We start from the raw sequence: 21,480 nt of genomic DNA on the forward strand, positions 1-21,480 counted from the left end.
CTTCACCACTTATGAAGCAATCCCCCTGCAGGTGGGGAGCAGGGGGCTTGAACCGAGATCTTTTTCTTTTTAATTATCATTATTTATTTATTGGACACAGGCAGCCAGAAATTGAGAGGATAGGGGGTTACAGACAGGGAGAGAGACAGAGAGACACCTGTAGCCCTGCTTCACCACTCATGAAGCTTTCCCCCTGCAGATAGGGGTGGGAGGTTCAAACCCTGGTCCTTGCACACTGTAGTGTATGCACTCTACCAGATGTGTCACCACCTGGCACCTTGAAACAGGATCTTTGCGTTTCATTCCATGTGCACTTAACCCACTGTGCTACCACCCAGCCCCCGAAATCTACCTTTCTAAATAAAATCTCTAGTACTTACTTTAAGGCCTTGGAGAAGAGGGTATCTGGCAACCTGGTAAGTAAGTTATGCTGAATATCCAATACCTCAAGGGGGATATGCTCCACCAGCATTGGAAGATTTTGCACATGATTGTGTCCCAGCATCAGCTTTCGAAGACTCAGACTACTAAGAATTCTATGGGGAAATATTGCAATGAGACAAAAACATACTTTAAAATTTTCTGAGTCTCCCTTTGGCTAGTTAACTAAAATCAGCAAACTAATACATAGACAATATAATCACTGACAAGTGCCTTCACCTAGAAAGCAGGCACAATCATGTGTTTACCACCTGCCAAGAAATCATAAGGTCATTCTGGGTAAAGATTAATCAATGAAAGTGAAATAGTTCAGAACATTTCCAAACAACAAAAAACAATTTCTAGAATTCATTTAGATTTTAAGTCTTAATGGCACCAAAAATTTCAGTGTATTAGTACTAAAATAATTTTAGTAAATTAATAAAAAATATTATAGCTAAGTTATCATTTACTGAGTGCTTAAAATGTGCTAGGCTATTCAGCTCTGAAATTCAGAAGGGCTATGCAACTGATTTAACAAAGATTTCACACTGAGTAAATGCTAAAGTCACGATCTGAAATAAAGTCTAACACCAAAGGTTATAGTCAAAACTACTATTCTGTAAAATCTATGGCTTAATTTTTAAAACTCCACTAAGTGATAACCACACATTACATTCATTGTTCTGAATATATTATTCCCTTTACCTTCAAACAGCTTCTCTTCCCCTCTCCATATATAGAAATCCTAACATTCTATAAGGGTGAACAACATGCATTTTCTATGAAGTATTCGCTATTTATTCAAAGTCATCAATTTCTTTCTTTTAAACAAAAGTTTTATTTGTATTTATTTATGAGAGAACCACATCATCACTTAGACACATATGATGCTGGGGATCAAACTTTGAACCTCGGGGCCAGGTGGTAGCGCAGCGGGTTAAGCACACATGGAATGAAGCACAAGGACCAGTGTAAAGAACCCAGTTATATCCCCTGGCTCCCCACCTGCAGGGGGGTCGCTTCACAAGCGGTAAAGCAGGTTTGCAGGTGTCTATCTTTCTCTCCCCCTCTGTCTTACCCTCCTCTCTCCATTTCTCTCTGTCCTATCCAACAACAATGACATCATTAACAATAATAACTACAACAATGATAAAACAACAAGAGCAACAAAAGAGGAAGGAAAAAATAGCCTTCATGAGCAGTGGATATATGGTGCAGGCACCGAGCCCCAGAAATAACCCTGGAGGCAAAAAAAAAAAAAAAAAAAAACCTTTGAACCTCATACTTGAGAGTCCAATGCTTTTATCCACTGCACCACCTCCCAAGTTGTCAAAATCTTGAATTCCTAAAACATATTTATATAGTTTAGTGACAAGAAGTGAAGGCTTGGGAGTAAGAATGACAATATTCAGATGGTCACCTCCCACCACTTCCTACTTACTTGCAACTTTTGGACAAATTATGGAACCAAATTACTCAGTTGTAAGATAAGATGACCTCACCTATATAAAAAGGTTGCTAAAGGATTAGTAAGATAATAAAATTGACACTCACAGAACATTGCCCAGTTCGTGACAACTCATCGAATAAAAAGTAACTATTATTACTAACATGTCACCAACCTAAATCAGCAACTCTCATTATGTTTTATCAGCTATTTACTCACACATCAACTATAAATTCCTTGTACATCAAGACTATGAGTTAGCTACCACTATATTCCTTATAGTACCTCACTCTGCCCTTTATGCAGCAGGTACTCATCAGCATTAAATGGACAGATAAATGAAATTTTGTTTATTTAAGATTTATTTATGAGAACAAGACTAAAGCACTGTTCAGCCATGGCACATGGTGCCACCAGAATCAAATCTGTGATTTCTGGGCCTTAGGCATTCAAGTTCTGTGCTCTAAGAGGTTGAGCTACCTGCCTGCCTCTCAAAGTATCTTTGACAAAGAACCCAAAGAAAGGAAAATAATTAAATGAATAGGTACATACATACATATTAATGTATGTATATTATGTCAATTAACACAATGTACCTCATAGGAACCTCTGTCAGAAGATTGTAGCTCATGTCCAATATTTCTATCTTCTTTGCTTCACAAGCCCAGTCAGGAACACATTCTAGCAGATTTCTGCAAGAAAACAAATCATTAAACTGTATCACTTAAAGCCAGCAAAATAGCTCAGCTGACCCGTATGTACCCACTCTGACATGTAGATGACCCAGGGTTTAAGCCTTGCACCTACAATGGTAGAAGTTTCAGTGCTATGGTATCTCTCACTATCTGAAAAACTCACCCCAGTTTTGATAAAAGTAAGTGAGTACACTGATGATAGACAGACAAAAGCATCATTCAAGATGATGAATGGAATTCATTTTGATAATTTATATCTGAACAATAATCTCCTTAAATGCAGAAACACTGGTCCCAAGGCATCCCTGGGGATACAGTGGTGCTCAACAAAAGTATAATTAGAAGGGTGGAGACACTCTCAGGCCGAAGTTGAAAAACAAGATTAGAAAAGAAAACACAAGTCGAACCTGAAATGGAATTGGAGTATTACACCAAAGTAAAAGCCTCTGGGGTGGGTGGGTGGGTGGGGAGAATACAGGTCCATGAAAAATGATGAATGAAATAGTGGGGGTTGTATTGCTAAATGGGAATCTGGGGAATGTTATGCATGTAAAAAAAAAAAAAAAGAAGTAGAAACGCAAAGCAGAAATTGACTGAGTTTGGAGTATGGCACCAAAGTAAGAAAGCAGAAGTATACTAGAGTTTGCAGTGAGTACCTCCCTAATACTTCCTCTCCACTTTTCCAAGCTTTGGGTCCATGATTGCTCAACAATTTGTTTGGCTTTGTATGTTAACTCTCTTTTCAGTCACCAGGTTCCAGGTGTCATCAGGATGCCGGCCAGACTTCCCTGGATTGAAGACACCACCAATGTGTCCTGGAGCTCAGCTTCCCCAGAGACCCATCCTACTAGGGAAAGAGAGAGGCAGACTGGGAGTATGGACCGACCAGTCAACGCCCATGTTCAGCGAGGAAGCAATTACAGAAGCCAGACCTTCTACCTTCTGCAACCCTCAATGACCCTGGGTCCATGCTCCCAGAGGGATAGAGAATGGGAAAGCTATCGGGGGAGGGGGTGGGATATGGAGATTGGGCGGTGGGAATTGTGTAGAGTTGTACCCCTCCTACCCTATGGTTTTGTTAATTAATCCTTTCTTTAATAAAAAATAAAAATAAAATAAAAAAAAAAGAAGGGTGGAGACAAAGACACAGACATGGAATTCTGTATCATTTTACAGCTTGCTTGAAAAAGATACAAAAGTTTTGAGCACACATGTGGTGGGATAAGGTGAAGGAGAGGTGACCAAAGACTTAAAATGAAATTTTCCACAAGTAATAACTGGAGAAGCAAATTTGGAGGAAAATGAACAGAATAAGTCAAAATGAAATAGAGGCAAAAGATTAATGGGGGAGGGGTGAAGGGGGGGGTCTACACCATTCAGAATGTGAACTCAAACACGTACTAGTGTAGGGGCAGATAGATAAAATAAACTTTATTTTCAGATGTTACTGAGATTCTTCAGGGCTCCAAGTATCTACTAATCAATGGATTGATATAATAAGGCAGAATGAAGTGTTGCCAGAAAAATACAGATGCTCCCGTGACAATTTAGCAAAGGAAGCATCTTTCGTAAACTAGAGCAAAGAAAGCTTCCTAAGAAATCTGGTATCTGAGTCACAATTTGAAGAATATTATTCAATGACCTGGGGTAAGGAGGATATTCCAAGCAAGATGTGACAACACAAGCAGATCAAGAGGCAGGGAAAGGAATGACACAGCATATGTCGAGAATAATACTGCCCAGGGGCACTGGGCAGTGACGCACCTGATTAAATGCACATAGAACTATACGCAAGGACTGTACAGCAAACCATAACAAAAGGACTTTTCAAAGTTAACCCAATTAGCAAATAATGTGATGATGACATTAACTATCAATTGTCTTTTTGAACCCTAAGACAGCAGGAACCTCACATCTCCACTAGAGCCCCTACTTCCCCCAGTCCTGGAACCCTTGGATAGGGCCCACTTTCCCGTATGCCTCTCCCAATCCATACCAAATAATATTGCATCCGCCGATCACAACCTAACCAACGCAAAGATTGCCACCTCAACATGCTTCACCTCAGACTGTGTCCCAAGACTTCACGTGTGGAATGACAAGCTTCATTACTCAGGTGAGACCTTTCCTTTTATAGTACACTCTAATTTCATCTCAGGTGGTTCACTTTCTAACAAAGTCCCATAACCTAGATATACACCAGTTTCTGTGAGAGAGAGCATATGTTCACACGTATCCATAAACTACTGCAAAATATATACCTGAAAGCAGAAGTACACTAGAGTTTGCAGTGAGTACCTCCCTAACACTTCCTCTCCACTATTCCAAGCTTTGGGTTCATGATCGCTCAACAATTTGTTTGGCTTCGTATGTTAACTGTCTTTTCAATCACCAGGTTCCAGATGCCACCAGGATGCTGGCCAGGCTTCCCTGGATTGAAGACCCCACCAATGTGTCCTGGAGCTCAGCTTCCCCAGAGACCCACCCTACTAGGGAAAGAGAGAGGCAGACTGGGAGTATGGACCGACCAGTCAACGTCCATGTTCAGCGGGGAAGCAATTACAGAAGCCAGACCTTCTACCTTCTGCAACCCTCAATGAACCTGGGTCCATGCTCCCAGATGGATAGAGAATGGGAAAGCTATCGGGGGAGGGGGTGGGATATGGAGATTGGGTGGTGGGAATTGTGTGGAGTTGTACCCCTCCTACCCTATGGTTTTGTTAATTAATCCTTTCTTAAATAAAAAAAATTAAAAAAAAAAGAAATATGGAGTCTTCTTGAAGCAATTTAACATAGATACTGCCTATAAATGCTTCCAGATAGGAGAGTCATAAAGACGTCTTTGGGACGATACGATTTCTAACTGTAATAATACAGAGAATTCATTTGTATGTGTAAATAAAAATAAAATACAGGAGAAAATGTGAAAAAAAAAAAACTATATGCAAGGATCCTGCTCCCCACCTGCAGCAGGGATGCTTCCTAAGTGGTGAAGCAGAGGGAGTCGGGCAGTGGCACAGCGGGTTAAGTGCATGTGGCACAAAGCGCAAGGACGGGGTAGAAATCCTGGTTTGAGCCCCCGGCTCCCCACCTGCAGGGGAGTCGTTTCACAAGTGGTGAAGCAGGTCTGCAGGTGTCTATCTTTCTCTCCCTCTCTCTGTCTTCCCCATCTCTCTCTACTTCTCTCTGTCCTATCCAACAACAACGACATCAATAACCACAACAATGTTAAACAACAAGGGCAACAAAAGGGAAAATAAATAAGTAATATATTAAAAAAAGAAGAAGTTTTAAGGGGAAAAAAGTGGTGAAGCAGATCTGCAGGGGTTTATCTTTCTCTACCCCTCCCTTCTCAAATTCTCTTTCGTCCATCGAACAGGAAAAAAGAAAAAAGGGAGGATGGAAAGGAAAAAATGGCCACCAGGAACAGTGGATTCATAGTGCCAGCATCAAACCCCAGTGATAGCTGTGGAGGCAAGAAAAGAGAGAGAGAGAGAAAGAGAAGAGAATAGGAGAAGAGAGGAGAGGAAAGGAGAGGTGAGGAGAGGAGAGGAGAGGAGAGGAGAGGAGAGGAGAGGAGAGGAGAGGAGAGGAGAGAGAGAGAGAGAGAGAGAGAGAGAAACAAGCAGTTTAGTGATGCATGCATACAGCAGAGCATAAGAAACAATGTTGGACTAGAGCCAATCCTATATCATGTCTGTATGTGACTTCTGCAGGTATGTGAGGCTCATTTGACGGATCTGTATTCAGAGAAGAAAGAAACATTGTCACTTCTGTACTTTAAACAGATAACTCTGGATACACAGTGGTCTGGAAGAGGTGGTTATATCAATAAAAGGAAGAATAATCAGGAAAGTATTATGGAATCACAAACAATTAACATAGACCTAAATGAGTGACAATGAATATGGATGGGAAAGAATGCATTCACAAATATTTTTGGTTGTAATTATCAAAGTGACCTGGAAGTGGATTAGACATGGGAATAGATCAGAGGGAAGAATAATAATTACTTTCATAAGTTCATGACTGAGGTTAAAGTCTAGCCCCCACTGTACTGAGGGAAGCTTTAGTGCTATGGTTTCTTTTCTTCTCTACCTCTATTTAGCTGATTTTTCCCTGTATCTGGGAAAAAAAAAGGCCCGGAATAGTAAAGTAATAATAGTAACAAAAAAGTCTTTCAGGCTTCTAGCCTAAATGGTAAGGGCGGGAGAGGGAAAAAAAGCAAGTCCAGGTGGTCCCTGAGTTCAATCCCCAGTAGCAAAAGTACAAAAGCGGTATCAGCTTTTTTTTCTTTCCTCCTATCTTTCTCAGTAGTATATAAATCACATATGTGGTATATATATAGTTTATACATATAATATATAATTTATATCTAATATATAGAATTTATATGTATATATATTAGATTCATATTATATATATTAGATATGTCTCAGATCTGATGGAAAAAAAATTAAGTTCCCAATAAAACTGGAAATCATTATATATATATATATATATATATATATATATATATATATATATATATTCTTGTTTAACTAGATTATTTCTTATAACAATGTCAAAAGCTAAACTACACATTGGATAAACAAAGTAAAGAAGTGAATGATTTTGTATATACTTGAAACAACCGGAGATGAAAAGGCTGAAATATCTGAGGTCATTAGGGTGATGCTGACACAGAAGTATAGTTGAAATCATTGGAATAAATGAGATCATGTTGAATGAAAATTTTAGTGGAATAAGGACTACAGACAGACCCTGGATTAATCAACTTTTAAAGGGCCATCAGAGGAAGAGGAATAGGCAAAAAGAAAGGAGGAAAGATCAAAGTGGCACAAAAAAAAAAAAAATCAAGACTATTAGTCAGCAAAACAAAATGCAGATGTGAAGGACTAAGATCAAGATTAATAGTGCCATAGTCCAGGAGGTGGTATAGTGGATAAGGTGCTGGATTCTCAAGCATGAGGTCCTGAGTTCAATCCCTAGCAGCATATGTACAAGTGATATTTGGTTCTTTCTCTCTCCTCCTATCCCTCTCATTAATTAATAAATAAATAAAATATATTTAAAATGATTTGTATATAAAAACAAAGATTAATACTGACAAAACAGTAAATTTCCTAAGCAAAAGTCTAAAACAAGCTGTGGTGGAATATGTAAAAAGGAACTAAGGAAAGTGACACATCATATAAAAATAATTCTTGAGAAAGATGGACAAAGTGGGGGGTGGAAAAGTATCAGAAAATTGAGGGGCTGTAAAAGAAGAGGCATAAGACAGAAAAAAACTTAGTTCAAGGAGCAGGAAGACACTGAATATATTAAGAGAGGGAGGAACAGGATCCAGAGTGGGATTGGGTAGCTGGGATTAAAGCATAGATTGTTGGACAGATGTTGAATAGAGGAAACAATCTGAGAATGAATTTAATTTAGCAAAGTTGGTTAAGATGAAGGATATTACCATCTATCAAATAGGAAGTAAATCTCTAGTGTGGAAAGCATGAGAGGTAATAGTATAATTGAGGACAATGTGTGACGTAGATTCTCTGGACACTGGGAGGAGATGACAGGAAAAAAGAGTGGTGAAATGAAGCTGGAAATTATAAGTTTATAGTGGTATCCATGTGGGTATGATTGATAAGGAGGATATTCCTTCCTATTTTAGCCAAAACCCACAGGCTTCTAACCTAAATGGTAAGGGGGAGGAGAAGCCTGAAAGGATGAGTCACCTTTTTGTCTCATGAAGGCTCCTTCTTTAGTTAAATGGTGGGCTCACTGAACTTACCCCTTTACTCAACAATAATCAATCAAGCTGCTTAGCGGAAAAAGAAAATTCTACCATTAATCTGTGCTGAAATTTTGCTAGAAAGATATAGCAAGAAAGGAATAAAAGGGAAACTAGAAAAATAGTTTTTATCAGGAACAAAATGAAGCCTAGTCATAACAGTATTTCTGGAGGAATTACTCAATGTCAGGCACTATGTTATATATTTTGCATTTATTATCTGGTTTGAATTTCTTTTTTTCTTATTTATTATTTTTTTAATTTGATAGGACAGAGAGAAAATGAGAGGGCAAAGAGAGAGAGAGAGAGAAAGAACTGCAGCACTACTTCACCACTTGTGAAATTTCTAAAGGTGGAGACCAGGGGCTTAAACCTGGGTCCTTGCACATGATATGTGCGCTCAACCAGGTATACCATCATTTGGCCCCATCTCATTTAATTTTCACAACTCTGGTCAAATAGGACTCTGTCCACTGGCCCAGCAACCTGCTTTTAGCATGTTATACTGGTAATACTTAGATGATGCTGCCCTGGAACTGCATTTTGACTGTTAAAACTCCTCACTAGAATGTAAACCTTAACCACTAAGATCTCAATGCCTAAAATACTTTAAAAATGAAGGGAGGCAGGTGGTTGGTAGTGGTGCAACTGGTTGAGCACACACGTTACCACACGCAAAGACCTGGTTTCAAGTCTCCCGTCAGCACCTGCAGTGGGGAAGTGTCACAAGTGGTAATGCAGTGCTACAGATGCCTCTGTCTCTCTATTTCCCCTTCCATCTCAATTTCTGTCTCTGTGTAATAAATAAATACATAAATTAAATAATTTTTAATGAAAGGAAGAAGTAGACATACTTTGATGCTTATTCTTGACCACCAACAGAATAAAATCCCAAATATAATTAATCTCTCTGAAAACCAGACAAATATAGATCTTCATTTTTTTTTACATAAATCACTGCAAACTAATCTTGTAACATGTGTGCCCAACCAGGTGAGCCACACCAGGTGCATTGTGCAAACTGATCTTGTTATGATATACATTAGCACACAAGTATCAACTCATTGTTGTGCACCTAAAAGTAACATAATTTTATGTCAATTTACTGTAGTAAAAAAATTGGGGGGGGGAATGCTGCCAGGTGGTGGCACCCTTGGTTAAGTGCACACATTACCATGCACAAGGATCCAGGCTTCAGCCCCCACTTCCCACATCTAGGGGGAGATGCTTCACAAGAGGTGAAGCAGGCCTGCAGGTGTCTATCTTATCTTTCCCTCTCTATCTTCCCCTCCCCTCTCAATTTCTTTGTGTCCTATCAAATAAAATATAAAGGTAAAAAAAGCAGGAGGGGTAGCCACCAGGAGCAATGAATTCAAAGTGTTAGCACCAAGCCCCAGTGATAATCCTGGCGGTAATAAAATCAATCAATAGTTTTAAGTCACTAAAAAACTAGATATGTAAGACCAATTAGCAAAAGGAAAATTATACACATGAAAGCATAAACAGATTTATTTGCATCTCATCCTAAATCCACATACCTTAATGAGTAATTCAGGGTCAGAAGATGGTTCACCCAGTATGTGCTTTGGCATGTTTGTGCTCTCTCTCTCTCTCAGATAAAAAGAAAAGAATATAAAAGTCAGTCCAAGAGCAGTGAAACTGCTCATTTAAGAGGCCCAAACAACACAAAAGAAAGGGGAAAGAAAAAAAAAAAAAGAACAAGTACTTCATTGCCCATTTTTGTTTCCCCTTTCCTTTCCTTTAACTAGTTAGCATGGTTACTAACCTTATCCCTATACTGAGTTTTCTGTCCTTCTCCAGTTTATTCAAACATCAATACTTTTTAGATTTCTTGTACCTCAAAATTACCAAAGTACCTCTCTTAAAATGTTAGGAAATAAACAAGGCCCATCCTCATAATACACTTACCTGGAGAGTTCTAGAGAAGAGAGCAGACTGGGGACTGGGTAGACATTCACTGCTGTCAGTCCTAGTCAAATACAAATAGATTTTAGTGATAGTCTTTAAAGAATCAAGTAAAAGAGAAAACAAAGGAAAGGTGACTTGGTGAAGTCAACAGAGATAAAAATTCATGTGGTTAACTGCAATGCATTAAAGGTAAAAACCACAGGGTAACTCATGTAAACTAACTTGACTGCTTCATCTCAAAATGAAAACCAAATATACAACTAATTAAAAAGTTTTGTATAGTATTGCCTTAGTCAGCTAGATGATCTGCAGTTCACCGCAGCTGTTAAATGTGAATGTTTAACACTGAAGTCATTAAATGTTAAGAATAACTACTTAGGGAGTCGGGCGGTAGCATAGTGGGTTAAGCACAGGTGGCGCAAAGCACAAGGACCAGGGTAAGGATCCTGGTTCGAGCCCCCAGCTTCCCACCAGCAGGAGAGTCGCTTCAGAAGTGGTGAAGCAGGTCTGCAGGTGTCTATCTTTCTCTCCCTCTCTCTGTCTTCCCCTTCTCTCTCCATTTCTCTGTCCTATCCAACAACGACATCAATAACAACCACAACAAAAAAAAAACAGCAAGGGCAATAAAAGGGAATAAATAAATATTTTTTAAAAGAATAATTACTTAGATATTTAACTTTGAAAAATTGGATTTCCCCAGGTTTGGGCCTGGCTCCCATTGAGCTACAGGGAGCTTCAGTGATATGGCATCTCTTCCTCTCTCTATTTCTATGTGGGAAAGTGAAGTGTCAGTGAGCAGGAAAGCTCTAGTGATTAAAGGGGGGGGGACTTTTAGAACTGACATGACAATTCACTTGGATCGCATGCCTGTTGTGACAAGTATATAAATTTAAGTTTGAGCCCAGTTCCCACCATACTAGAGAAAGTTTCCATTTCCATGCTATGCTCTTTCCGTTTATATCTTTGTCTCTATCCAAAAAAAATCATTTTGGAGCAGTGAAACCCTGCAAAGAAAACACACTGAATTTATGGTAATTATTTTTAACTTTTAAGAAAAAAAAAATCTGTAATCTAAAGTGTAGAGATTTACAAACTGACTACACCAGTATAACCGGTGCCCAAATCAAGATCACCTGGTCTCCAGAAGTTTCTCCTCATCGCTCCTTCTTGTTACTGCCTGACTCCAAGTATGATAAATAATTGTTCCTAATTTTATAAAATATATGTATAAAGTAGTATGTATAAAACACACATTATCTATAAGCATGCTGTTTAACTCACAAAATATTTTTAAAATGGAATGTTTCTATAAACATTTTATCCATGTCTTTTTGTGAATTAAATAAGCGTTTAAGGGCCACAGAGAACCAAGCAGAAGAGTAGCAGACTTTCATGAATGAAACACTAGGTCTCAGATTCAACCCCCAGCACAACCATAAGCCAAAGTTCAGCAGAGCTGAAAATAAATAAAACCTTAACAAAGTCTGGGGAAACAATACTGGGTATGCAAGACTTTCATGAATGAGGCTCTGAGGTCCTGGGTTCAGTCCCCAGCACCACCATAAGCCAGAGCTGAACAGCTGGTCTTTCTCTTTCTCTCTCCCATCCAACTACTAATCAGGCCTGGCCCTGCTTAGCTTCCGAGATCAGACGAGATTGGGTGTGTTCAGGGTAGTATGGCCATCAACTCTCTCTCTCATTAACATAAATAAAGTATTTTTAAAAGTTCAATAAATACAAAAAATGACACTCGACACTTTAACAGCCAGGAGAAAGTCTAAGCTCATCAGATAAAGAAGGGACTACAAAAGCAGAAAAGGGGCAAGAGACTGGCTCACATCAAGATGGATTTTTTGGTCACTACTGGGCCATCCCATCACCTGGGGCCATAGTCAGAAAATCCTTGGATTCCCTCATAGATACAATGGGCAGAGAGCACTAGTAGACCCCTGTTGTCACTATCACTGGTCACTTCCATCAGGAACATCATGGTAAGCCCTTTTTTGAGAGGTTCTCCAGGATCTTGCCCTCACTATAAAGTAGCAATGGTATAAACTGCCCCACTTTCCAGAGGGAGGCTGGGTCAGCCTACTCTGCCAATACTAATGAGTACAGCCTACACTGTTCCTAGCTGTGACCATGGACTGCCAACTCAGACTAACAGGAATTCAGAACTTAGATAGGCTTCTCTGCTAAATATGAATATACATGGGCCCTTGATCAGATTGACATGGTAAACAGTTAATTGTATGTAAATATTTTCTTCAAGTTCAGGAGCTACTCTCTGCCCAGCCAGCTTTCTAGTCCTACTCTCAACTCTGACACCTTCCTCAGACTATTTTTAGTCCACCTCCATGTTAGCTATCAAGCTCAAGCAAAAACTACCAATGTCATGGGCCCCTAGGAACATACCTAAAATAGACTTCCTAGTTTATTTCCACCTTAAATTCCCTATTCTCACCTGTTTTATTCCTACTTTCTGATTTCTATTATTACATATTTTATCCTGCTTCATATCACCTTTCAGCCACCAAGTTGCAGATGCTACTATGATTCCATTCTGAACTCCCTGAGCAGACAATCTCACCAGTGTGTCCCAGAACCTCACCTCTACAGAGCCCTACCCCACTAGGGAAAGATAAACAGGCTGGGAGTATGGATCAACCTGCCAATACCCACATCCAGTGGAGAAGCAATTACAGAAGCCAGACCTTCCATCTTCTTCACCCCTAAAAGAATTTTGGTCCATATTCCCAAAGGGAGAGAAATGTTAGGTGAAGATGACTTAGAGAGCTCTAAATCCCAATTCCACTAGGACCTAGAGAGAAAAGAGGACAAAAGGAAGGCTATCTGGAAGAAGTAATAGGTGTAGATGTGACTTAGAAAAGAAGGCAGGACCGTATAAAAAATGGGCAAAAAGGATATATAGATAGAAATAGAAATAATAGTCAATGTATATCTGTGATCTTGGGAGAACTACTGCAGTTTCCAATGGAAGGACTTGGGAATAGTAGTGGGAACAGTCTGGAATTATACACCATTATGTTATAATTTTGTAAATCAATATTAAATCACTGAATATATATATATATATATAGTTTTTAAAAACTTTAATAAAATACAATTTTAAAAAACATGTATGTTGAGGCCTAAGTGAAGGAGAGGAACTGCTGAGTACAGCTGATGCATATGTTCACTTTTAACAGATACTACCAGTTTTGCAAGTCGTTACTTATACCACTGACCCAAACAGTTGACATTTTCAGTATTTCAGTTTTGGTTTTTGCAGTCTTCTTCATCTAGTCATTCTGGTAGGTAAATAACAGTGTGACAATGAGGTTTCAAAATACATATTTCTGATGACCAGTGAAGTTGAATTTTTTCCACATCAACTCATCAGTTTTGTGAAGCTCATTTTTCTACTTCTGAACCATCAAAACTACAATAGCTGGTGTAAAATTTTCCAAATTCCAGAATTTAAGACTTCTGTAAACAGGGTATCCAACGTAAAGCAAGTGCCATTTAATACAACACTGTGACAGAATCTCGTAACTAAACAGGACAACTTTACGTTATTGTGAACTTTTCCAGTAAGGTCAATTATCCAGATTCTCAACATATGTTAAAAGTAGTAAATGATACTGACAACAAATATTTCAATGACAAAGGACCTAGTGTAATCTCAAAATATATATAAACAGTCACAAATAAATATTCATCAGCTTTAATGCTATTCTGATCTAGAGTCTTTGAAGCTTCCATACAAGAGGCACCAAAGAAAAATATATAACTTTATTTTTTTATTATCTTTATTTATTTATTGGATAGAGATAGCCAGAAATTGAGAGGAAGGGGGAGATCAAGAGGGAGAGAGACAAACACGTGCAGTCCTGCTTCACCATTTGTAAGGCTTTCCCCCTGCAGGTGGGGACAGGGGGCTTGAACCTGGGTCCTTGAGCATTGTTAACATGTGTGCTCAACCAGGCGCACCACCACCCAGCCACAATATATAGCGTTCTACTATCCTAAAGATAATGTTTGATACAGAAAAATAAAGAGAATAAACTAATGAACACATTCTTATCCATCTAGTTAAAAAATTTTCACATCCTGGGAGTGGGGCGGTAGCACAGCAGGTTAAGAACATGTGGCGCAAAGCACAAGGACTGGCGTAAGGATCCCGGTTCGAGCCCCCGGCTCCCCACCTGCAGGGGAGTCGCTTCACAAGCAGTGAAGCAGGTCTGCAGGTGTCTATCTTTCTCTCCCCCTCTCTGTCTTCCCCTTCTTTCTGAGGCTCTGGGTTTGATCACCTATGTGGCATGTACCAGGAGTGGTCTGGATTTTCCTTCTCCCTCGTGTGAAACTCTGTCTCAGATGAAATAAATAAAACTCTTTTTTAAAAACCATCACAGTGTACAAATAACTGTGTACTCTTTTTGCTCAAAAAAATGTTTGAGATTTATCCATACTAATATACAAAGCATTAGTACATTCATTTCTGCTATCTTGAAATATTCTAGTCTAGATCATTATTTAGTTTACCCAGTTTCTTATTAAGTCATGTTCTTATTTGTCCCCACTATAAAAAAACAATGCTAAGGGGTTGGCTGGAAAGTGGTATACTCAGTTAAATGTACATATTACCATGTGCAAGGACCCAGGTTTAAGCCCCCAGTCTCCACCTGAAGAGAGTTATAAATAAGTACTTTACCAGTTATAAATAAGTACTGCAGATATCTGTCTCCCTCCCTATCTCCCCTTCCATCTCAGTTTCCCTCTGTCTCTACCCAATAAATTAATAAAATATAATTTTAAAAGCCAACTTGGGGAGTCGGGCTGTAGTGCAGTGGGTTAAGCGCAGGTGGCGGAAAGCACAAGGACCGGCATAAGGATCCCGGTTCGAACCCCGGCTCCCCACCTGCAGGGGAGTCGCTTCACAGGCGGTGAAGCAGGTCTGCAGGTGTCTGTCTTTCTCTCCTCCTCTCTGTCTTCCCCTCCTCTCTCCATTTCTCTCTGTCCTATCCAACAACGACAACAACAATAATAACTACAACAATAAAACAACAAGGGCAACAAAAGGGAATAAAAAAATAAATATTAAAAAAAATTTTTAATAAAAAAAAAAGCCAACCTGTGGAGTCGTGGTATTCCCACACAGACATGATGAGCCTAGACCTTAAATAGATCTCTCTCTCCATTATCACTGGTCATCTCCATCAGGAACAACATAATGAACCCATCTGGGGGCCCCCATAGGACCTTGTCCTCAATGTGGATTAACAATGGTAGAGAATGTTCCATCCTCTGAAGGGAGGTTGGATAACATACTCCATCTACCACCTGAAGAAGATGGGTCCTGAAATTGGTGCAACTTGGAATGTTCCTACCCATGGCCACAGGATGTGAGTTCAGACCTACAGGGATGTAGAGGTCACATAGGCTCTTAAGCTGAATATGGGCCCCAGATCAAATCGATGGGGTTTACAGTCAACAATACTTATACACCTTTCCTGTATTTGGGAGCTACTCTCTTCCCTGATCCAGCTTTCTAGCCCTTTTTCCAGCCATGACATCATCTCCCCAGACAATAACTTGGATTCACCTGCATATCAGATGTCAGGCTCAGGAAAAAACTAATAAAGTCATGGACCCTTTGGCATATACCTAAAATAGACCTACTAGCTATTTCTAAAATGGAGACCCCAAATAGTCATCTGCAATATTCCAGCCTTTAGGTTCATGATTAGTCAACAATTTATATGGTTTTATATGTTAACTTTTTTTTCAGCCCCAGGTTCCAGATGCTACCATGATACCAACCAGACTTCCCTGGGCAGATGACCCCACCAATGTGTCCTGGAGCCCCACTTCCCCAGAGCCCTGCCCCACTAGGGAAAGAGAGAGACAGGCTGGGAGTATGGATCGACCTGTCAATGCCCATGTTGAGCGGGGAAGCAATTACAGAAGCCAGACCTTCCACCTTCTGCACCCTATAATGACCTTGGGTCCATACTCCCAGAGGGATAAAGAATAGGAAAGCTATCAGGGGAGGGAATGGGATACAGAGCTCTGCTGGTGGGAACTGTATCTCTCTTATCCTATAGTCTTGTCAGTTTCCATTTTATAAATTAATTAAGTTAATTAATTTAAAAAAACATTCCTATTCACATGTACCTCTAGGAAAGAGACCCAGAAAGAGAACTACAGACTATGGGCTGTATGTATCTTTTATTCTAACACTGTCATTTTGATCATCTGGGTGGTTTTACCAACACTCACTGGTAGTGCATGAAAGCTGCATGAAAGCTACAGTGTCACCATAACTCTGGTTATACTCAGTATCCCTTTATTCATCTGATGAATATAAAATGGAATTTATATTTATCTGACACTGAGTGAAATCGACTATCTTTTCATTTCTTCTTCATCTTATAGTCACTTAATGAATCTCAGAATACTCTGCAGTATCTTTTTTTTTTCCTCCAGGGTTATTGCTGGGGCTCAGTGCCTGCACCACAAATCCACTACTTCTGGAGGCTATTTTTTCCCCTTTTATTGCCCTTGTTGTTGTTTCTTATCATTGTTGTAGTTATTGTTGTTGTTATTGATGTCATTGTTGTTGGATAGGACACAGAGAAATGGAGAGAGGTGGGGAAGACAGAGAGGGGCAGAGAAAGATAGACACCTGCAGATCTGCTTCACCACCTGTGAGGTGACTCCCCTGCAGGTGGGGAGCTGGGGGCTTGAACCGGGGTCCTTACGCCGGTCCTTGCGCTTCAAGCCACGTGCACTTAACCTGCTGCGCTACTGCCCGACCCCTGCAGTACCTTTTTAATGTGCATCTTAGTAACTTAAATGTCAACAAACTTAACAGAGAAAGCTATATCCTTTTTTTTTTTCTTTCCTCCAGGGTTATTGCTGGGGCTCAGTGCCTGCATTACAAATCCACTGCTCCTGGAGGCCATTTTTCCCATTTTGTAGCCCTTGTTTTTGTTGTTACTGTTGCCATTGCTGTTATTGTTGGACAGGACAGAGAGAAATCAGACAGAAGGAGAAGACAGAGAGAGGGAGAGAAAGACAGACACCTGAAGACCTGCTTCAGCACCTGTGAAGCAACCCCCCTGCAGGTGGGGAGCCGGGGCTCAAACTGGGATCCTACACCAGTCCTTGTGCTTTGTCCCATGTGCACTTAACCCAGTGTGCTACCACTCAGCCCTGAGAAAGCTGTATCTTAATCAATGTCAAGGTCCACTTCACAGTCTAGCTGAGAGACACCATGGATGCCAATGTCCTTCAAAAATTCTGACAAGAAACCGGGAGAGAAAAATAAAAGAGGCTAAATAAAGAACTTACTATTTGAATTGGCATACAGAGTTCGAAGGGAGAAGCCACTGAGTGTCAGCTCCCTCAGCTGATTACGCTCACAATGCAGCTGCTCCAAACTACACAGGGAGCTAAGATCTAAGTCAGTTAGATGATTATCTCGCAAATCCATGTGGGTGATGTATTTATTTCCTTCTAGATTTTCAGCAACTGTAGTTTTCAAATGGTTCATCCTTAATATTCAGAAACAAGAAAAAAATCATTAGATATAAATTCTATTATATGCTTAACAAAATAAAAATAATTATTTCCTTTACGAAAGGTTGTAACTCCAATCTGCAAGATACTAAGTAAATCACAGATGATTGTACTTTGAGCTGTTTATAAAGTTAGTTAGAACAGCCAAAGAATGAAGTCAACCTAATTGTCCATTGATGGATAACTGGATAAAGAAATTATGGGATATATACTTAATGGTATATTACTATACAATTTAAAAAGATGCCATTGTGTCCTTTGGGACAAAATGGATGGAACTGGAAGTGATTATGCTTAGTGATGTAAGGAGGTGAAAGACAACTACCAGATGATTTCGTTCATATAGAATATAGAGAACTGAAATACATGAACTCACAATAAATAAATAAAGTAGTCAAACTGCAAACTGTCTCTAAGACTTTGTGAGAACTATAATGGTAATCATTTGGGGAAAAGACAACACAGAGACCTTTAGTGATGACTGTGGTATGGAGTTATAGCCCTATAATCATGTACATCACTAATAAAAATTAAAATTAAAAAAATAAGTGGAAAATACAAATAAATTTAAATGAAGAGGAAAAAAAAAACCTGAATCACATCCACATAGCTAAAACATTATACAAATACCCAATAAGGATAGGCAGAGTATAACACGAATAAGGAAATTAACCCAGTTCTTTTGTGTTAGTGAATAGCAGTCACAGAGTACCATGCCCCAAAACAAGAGGAAGAAACCATATATATTCCTTTGGTTCTGCCTACTCTATCTCTAGTGCTAAGTTCCTTATTACATCTATGATGGGGAGGAAATTTATCTTTTATGCATACGGAACAGGTCAAGGACATAAAAAATGACTTCTTCTCTAATTTCATCTGTTCTATTCCTACCTTTGGGTTCCTGTTTATTAAACAATTTGTACTGATTTATATCTTACTCTTTTAGTTCCCAAGTTGCAGATGCTACCATGATTCCATCCTGACTTCCCTGGGCAGACAACCTCCCCAATGTGTCCCAGAACCTCATCTCTCCAGAGCCCTACCCCACTAGGGTAAGACTCAAACAGGCTGGGGGGTATGGATCAAAATTGGTAGAAATAAAATTGGTAAAAGACATACTGGAGGTTCTCTCTTTTATACTAAGTCATTAAAGTCTTTTGTAAAAACAGCTGTAGACTGAAACATGGGGGGGGGAGGGACAGACCTGCATATATTAAGTCATATACTTACATAGAAAAGACCTAAGGAGTCCTTTATTAGTGATTTAATAATGATTGACAAGATTATAGGATAACAGGTAAAATTCCATTAAAAAATTATAGTGTTTGGTGGAGGATGAGGTATACTGAAAACTGTCTTGGGGGGAAGATAAGGAACTGAGGGCAATGATAGTAAAATCCTATAGATCAACATTTCCTCAATAATAACCTTTTTAAAAATTCATAGTAAATTTTTCATTATAATGAATATGAAGAAGAAACTCAAAGATACAGTAGGAAAACTCAAGTTTATGGGAAAATACAAAATGCCAATAATCATGAAAGCTCACAAGTAAATGGACAATTTTACTCATAAATGAAGAAATGTTGACTAAAATAATGAAATGTTATTTTCTACCTACTATACTGACAAGAAAGGGAGGAAGAATGCTTGAACGTTCTGCAATTACAAAAATGTGAGTAAATGGAAGTTCTTTCAAACACTACTAGGAGGGCAAGACAGAACAACTTTTATCAGAGACAGCTGGATGTCTCTAACATATGGTACAACTACTTCAAAAATTTCAATGCTGTTAAGTGAAAAACAGAACTTTAGAAAATACAGTGTTCTAAAATTGTTTTAACGAAGTCTTAAGGTTCATGAGAGAGAATCCAAAGGAAGGCACAATCGTGGTCCAGGAGGTAGCTAAGTGTCTACAGAGTGCTGAACTTAGAAGCATGAGTTCCTGGTTGGATCTCTGGCATCAAGATGTATCTGCCAGAGTGATGCTTGGTTCACTCTCTCTTCATTACATCAATAAATCTTTTTAAAAATATACAGGAAGGCATGATAAAGAATGGCCTTGTTGTGGCCCAGGAGATGGCATACTGGATAGAGAACTGGACTTGAGTGCACAAGTTCAATCCTAGGCACTGCAAATGTCAGAGTGATGCTCTGCAGGTTTTTCTCTCTCCTCTCTCATGTTAATATATATATTTTTAAAAAGTAAGAATAGTTTTACCTTAAATCAACATGTTTGATATGACTCATCCTGTTCAGCAACCCCAGGTTTAGGATCTCCAGTCGATTTCCTGCCATAACCACTTTATCTAACATTGTGAGTTTCTCATAAACCTCAGGTATTTGATTAAAGTTATTGAAGGAAATTCCCAAAGAGGAAAGCTGCTGTAGATTTCCCAGTTCTTCTGGTAAAGTAGTCAGAAAGTTGCCATCAAGACAGAGAGTTTGAAGACTGTAAGAAGATAACATAAGTACTTTACAAAAGGCTTTATTTAAAACAAAGAAGCATCTAAGTTCTGATTTACATCACTATTTAGAATTCAATAATGGGGGCTCAGGGGGTGCACAGTGAGTTAAGCACAATTGGCACAAAGAGCAAGGACTGGCATAAGGATCCCGGTTCGAGCCCCCAGTTCCCCACCTGCAGGGGAGTCACTTCAGAGGTGGTAAAGCAGGTCTGCAGGTGTCTTTCTCTCACCCTCTCTGTCTTCCCATCCCCTCTCCATATCTCTCTGTCCGATCCAACAACAACATCATCAATGACAACAATAATAATAATCACAACAACGATAAAACAAGGGCAACAAAAGTGGGGGAGAAAGCCTCCAGGAGCAGTGGATTCATGGTGCAAGCAACAAACCCCAGCGATAACCCTGGAGGCGAAAAAACAAACAAAAAAAAGAATTCCAATAATGATAAAATATCCTGTCTATCCATAGAGATAAGAAATGATTCATTCAGGGGGCCAGGTGGTGCTGCACCTGATTGAGTGCACACATTACAATGCGCAAGGACCCAGGTTTGAGCCCCCAGTCCCCACTTGCAGGGGGAAAGCTTCACAAGTGGTGAAGCAGTGAGTGCTGTAGGTGTCTCTCTGTCTCTCATCCTCTCTATCCCTCCCTTCCCTCTTGATTTCTAACTTTTTCTATCCAATAAATAAATAAATAAAGATAATAAAAAAATGATTCATTTGGGAGTAGGTCAGTAGCGCAGTGGATTAAGTGCACATGGCACAAAGCACGAGGACCTGAGTAAGGATACCAATTGAAGCCCCCGGCTCCCCAGCTGCAGGGGGAGTCGCTTCAGAAGCAGTGAAGCAGGTCTGCAGGTGTCTATCTTTCTGTCCCCCTCTGTCTTCCCCTCCTCTCTCCATTTCTCTCTGTCGTATCCAACAATGATGACATCAAGAACAACAATAATAACTACAACAATAAAACAAGGGCAACAAAATAAATACTTTTTTTTAATTTTAAAGAAATAATTCATTCATAAAGTATGTGGATGGTCCCTCCAACAACAAAAATAGTCTTTGCTATTAAAATAAGCACTAGTCATTACTATAAGCAAATAACTGCTGTCAACTTCAATTCTCATAATTACATGATTTATTTCACAGC

At 39.3% G+C, this 21,480-nt stretch overlaps 1 protein-coding gene across 2 annotated transcripts in view; it reads right to left on the bottom strand.

Annotated features, from left to right (window-relative positions):
• The window catches only part of PHLPP2 (PH domain and leucine rich repeat protein phosphatase 2), a 105,341-nt gene that overhangs the window by 18,259 nt on the left and 65,602 nt on the right, over positions 1 to 21,480 (bottom strand). For both annotated transcript variants that reach the window (XM_060185214.1, XM_007526654.3), the window contains exons 8-12: positions 20,085 to 20,315; positions 17,636 to 17,838; positions 10,283 to 10,343; positions 2,467 to 2,562; positions 381 to 536 (exon numbers count right to left, since the gene is read on the bottom strand). In XM_060185214.1, coding sequence (XP_060041197.1) covers positions 381 to 536; positions 2,467 to 2,562; positions 10,283 to 10,343; positions 17,636 to 17,838; positions 20,085 to 20,315 — 747 coding nt within the window. The remainder of the gene's footprint in view (positions 1 to 380; positions 537 to 2,466; positions 2,563 to 10,282; positions 10,344 to 17,635; positions 17,839 to 20,084; positions 20,316 to 21,480) is intronic.

Source organism: Erinaceus europaeus, chromosome 2 (assembly GCF_950295315.1).
Source record: "Erinaceus europaeus chromosome 2, mEriEur2.1, whole genome shotgun sequence".
Classification (NCBI taxonomy): Eukaryota; Metazoa; Chordata; class Mammalia; order Eulipotyphla; family Erinaceidae; genus Erinaceus; species Erinaceus europaeus.